We start from the raw sequence: 3,373 nt of genomic DNA, 5'->3' as shown, positions 1-3,373 counted from the left end.
AATTTCATTTATTCATTGCATAACATATTTTTGAAAAGTTTAGATCTTGAAACAGAGGAAAAAACTTTTGACCTATGTAGATTATTGTTTAGTGCCTTCACCTTCTAAATATAGAATATGGATACTTAGGTAATAGTTGATGGGTCAGACAGAATACAACAGGTCAGATGCAAATCTTGACTCTTCACTTAATGCCTAGGTCACTGCAGGGTAATCATACTACTGAAATTTCAGCCTCTTGATTAGTAAACCAATTGGGAGAAAAAATTATATTTTTATTGTAAAAATTAAGGTGACAATTTAGAAAATTGTGTAGAATTGTACTTAAACTACACTAAGGTTTCAAGAAAAGAGAACCATTATTGTTGGATATTTGTGCAGGTAAATGAATATGCCCTCTAACCAAAATTTCTGTTGCTGAGAAGATGCTAGAATTCTTTAACATATTTGACTAAAAACTATGAAACACGTAAAGCTCATATTTGATTCTCTTTCCATTTAACTTTCTTTCCAACCTCAAACTTTTTCTATTAAAATTTACTCTCAGTAAAGAAGAAATGAATTGTGTTACAGTAAGAGTTGGATTTGAGGTTACTGAAACAGATATCATCATCGTTTTGTACCTACAGTATGAACTTATACAGGTATTCAAACTCTGTGAGCTTTAGGTTCTTCATGAACAGACAGGGAATGTAATCAAAGTAACTTTTATGAGGCTGGGTTAAGTGATGATTTATGTAAGAATATTTTTCAAATATTAAATGTCATTTTTATTGAACTAGAAGATAGTTCATGCATTATGAAACTTACAGAGATTTGAAAGGTTATTAACACAGATACTCACACTTTGACGTGAATCCATCTTTAAAGTCATGGGGTGATGTTGCAGCAGCAGAACTAGAAATAACCATCATTGCCATACTTGAGTCTAATGTTTCTAGGACCTCCAATCAGTCCCTCCCACAAGAATGTCTTTTCTTATTTGTGTCTTTCCCTTTTATTCTTTCATTTTCCTCTGTTACTTTTTTATGACCTAGTAGTTTTGTGCTTTTGTCTCTGGAATCTTGGTTATGATGTCAAGCAGCATGGCTGAGATGCTTAGTTCCGTCGATGACATGCTGATGCTTCCTTTCTTCGATGCCACTCTAATCCAGTGAAACCTCGGTTCGCGAACTTAATTCTTTCCACAGTTCTGGTTGCAAACCAGATTGGATGAGAGTTGCATCAGATTTCTCCATAAGGGCCACACTGAAACAATCACTGAATTTGATTCTCTTTTCATCCAACTGAGTTTGGAACCAGAATCATGGAAAGAATTAAGTTCCTGAGCCGAGGCACTATCGTAGTTTTGCCATATCTTAGCAGGGAAAGACCTCATATTGGAAACTCTAGGTCCTACATTAAGCACATTTGTTCGTGATCTTGTTTTCTTCAAATATCATGGAAAAGTAATTACTGTATAAAAATTAGAGATGGGTTTGAGATGCCAGGGCCATAGCTAATTCAAACAGCAGGGTAAACTTTTCCTCTGCATGTCATTGAGCACAATGACATTGCAAAACTTTGAGGATCATTGATTTAGAAAACAGTGTCACTTCAAATTAAGTCGTTGATCTCTTTGACTTGCTAGGAATCCAAGCCCATCTCCATGTATTGCTATGATATACCCACTGCTTCAAACAAGTTGTGATAAACATCAGCACTTATACCTGGAAGAACAATGGTCCTAAGAAATGAACTAGAAAGAATGCCAAAATGTCCTACCAGAAATTTCCAAGCTAGGAAGGCACCAAAGTCCTGAAAACTCCAGAAGGCTACTTCCTACTGACCAACAGCCTTCCAAGAAGCAGGAAAGAATCCATGATCTGAGAGTTATTACCTAAGTTTTATGACTTTCTTTTCCCTAGGGCCCCAAGGGTCTACCTCTTATTACTACCTTCCAGAAAGCACCCTTCATGTCCTTATTTCTTAGGGTGTAAATCAGAGGATTAAGAATGGGAGTTATTATTGTATAAAAAAGAGCAACAAATTTTCCCTCCTTTTCAGAGTAACTGTTGATGGGCTGTAGGTATGTGTAAATGGCTGAGCCATAAAAAAGAAAGACCACCAGGAGGTGGGACCCACAAGTTCCGAAAGCCTTTCTGCGCCCAGATGTTGACTTGACCTTCAGAACAGCCTGAGCAATGTGTGCATAGGAGATGAGAATTAGTACTGCAGGAAGAGCAACAATTATGACTCGGGCCACGAACATCTTGGCCTCAGTTCCTCCTGTGTTCTCACAAGCCAGCTTGAGGAATACAGGCATTTCACAGAAGAAGTGGTTCAGGTGGTAGCCACAGAGAGGCATGGTCATCACAAGACCTGTTTGGATCAGGGAGTTTATGAAGCCTCCCACCCAGGAGGACATAGCTAGAGCATGGCAAAGCTGGGAATGCATGATGGTTGTGTAGTGGAGTGGACGACACACAGCAGCATAGCGGTCAAAGGCCATCACCACCAGGAGCACACACTCAGTGGAACCTAGGGAGAGGTAGATGTAAAGCTGTGCCAAGCAGCCCCCATAGGTGATGGTGCGGTCCTGTCCCTGAAGGTTGATCAAGAGCTGGGGCACAGTGCTGGTGGTAAAACAGAGGTCCAGGAAGGAGAGGTGGGAGAGGAAGAAGTACATTGGGGTGTGCAGTTGAGGGTCCAGTCCGCAGAGGGCAATGATGGAAGTGTTGCCCAAGAGAGTTAGGGAGTAGAAAATTGAAATAAAAACAAATAAAAAGAGTTCCAGTTGAGGCCAATCTGAGAAGCCCACCAAAATGAAGCCATCTCTGAAAGTGGTGTTGAGACTTCCCATAACCTTTCACCTGCATGAATTCCATTGAACAAGTTAATGGCTCCCATGAAAAATATGGGTTAAATACTATTTCACAGTATTCTCCAAACACTACAGATTCATGCATTTTTCTTTCTATTTGCTATTGCATTCTATCTTTTTATTTTTTCTTTTCTGTTTTTTAGACAGGAAATTACTGGATTAGGAATGATATAACCTTTCTTTGAACCCTAGTCTTCTGCTTGTTTTGTTTTGTTTTGACTTTAACTGGGCCATTAAATCTTTTGGAACTGATTTTACTTGTATAAAAATAGAAATGATCTGTTACCTCTCTGACAGCACTGGATTGTGAAAATTTCCTTTTAAAAACCATTGTGTACTGCATACCCATGTTTATTGCAGTTCAATTTACAATAGCTAAGCTCTAGAAATAATCTAGGTGACCATCGTAGTTGAATGAATTAAAAATGTGCCTTCTCATATGCCGTATTCCTAGTTTGACTTTAACTTTGGATTTCCTACTAATATTTCCATACACTAGAGCAGAACTAT

At 38.5% G+C, this 3,373-nt stretch overlaps 1 protein-coding gene across 1 annotated transcript; it reads right to left on the bottom strand.

The window, feature by feature from the left end:
• Positions 1-1,174: 1,174 nt before the first annotated feature.
• LOC100733064 (olfactory receptor 2Y1-like) lies at positions 1,175-2,842 on the bottom strand. The gene is made up of 2 exons (XM_003476856.2): positions 1,934-2,842; positions 1,175-1,357 (listed from the first exon to the last, which is right to left on the bottom strand). The coding sequence occupies exons 1-2, from the start codon at positions 2,840-2,842 to the stop codon at positions 1,175-1,177; spliced, it is 1,092 nt and encodes a 363-aa protein (XP_003476904.2).
• Between the last annotated feature and the right edge of the window lie 531 nt (positions 2,843-3,373).

The sequence above is a fragment of the Cavia porcellus genome, unplaced genomic scaffold (assembly GCF_034190915.1).
Source record: "Cavia porcellus strain 051 isolate PalLab524CR breed Dunkin Hartley unplaced genomic scaffold, mCavPor4.1 scaffold_14, whole genome shotgun sequence".
Taxonomy (NCBI): domain Eukaryota; kingdom Metazoa; phylum Chordata; class Mammalia; order Rodentia; family Caviidae; genus Cavia; species Cavia porcellus.
The sequence above is the reverse complement of the archived record's forward strand: the minus strand, read 5'-3'. Positions and strand labels throughout refer to the sequence as shown.

Coding starts and splice junctions, on each gene's coding strand:
- LOC100733064 (XM_003476856.2), bottom strand. CDS start 2,842: ATGGGAAGTCTCAACACCACTTTCAGAGATGGCTTCATTTTGGTGGGC. Junction 1,358..1,933: donor AGGGTGCTTTCTGGAAGGTA/GTAATAAGAGGT, acceptor TTCCCTGCTAAG/ATATGGCAAAACTACGATAG.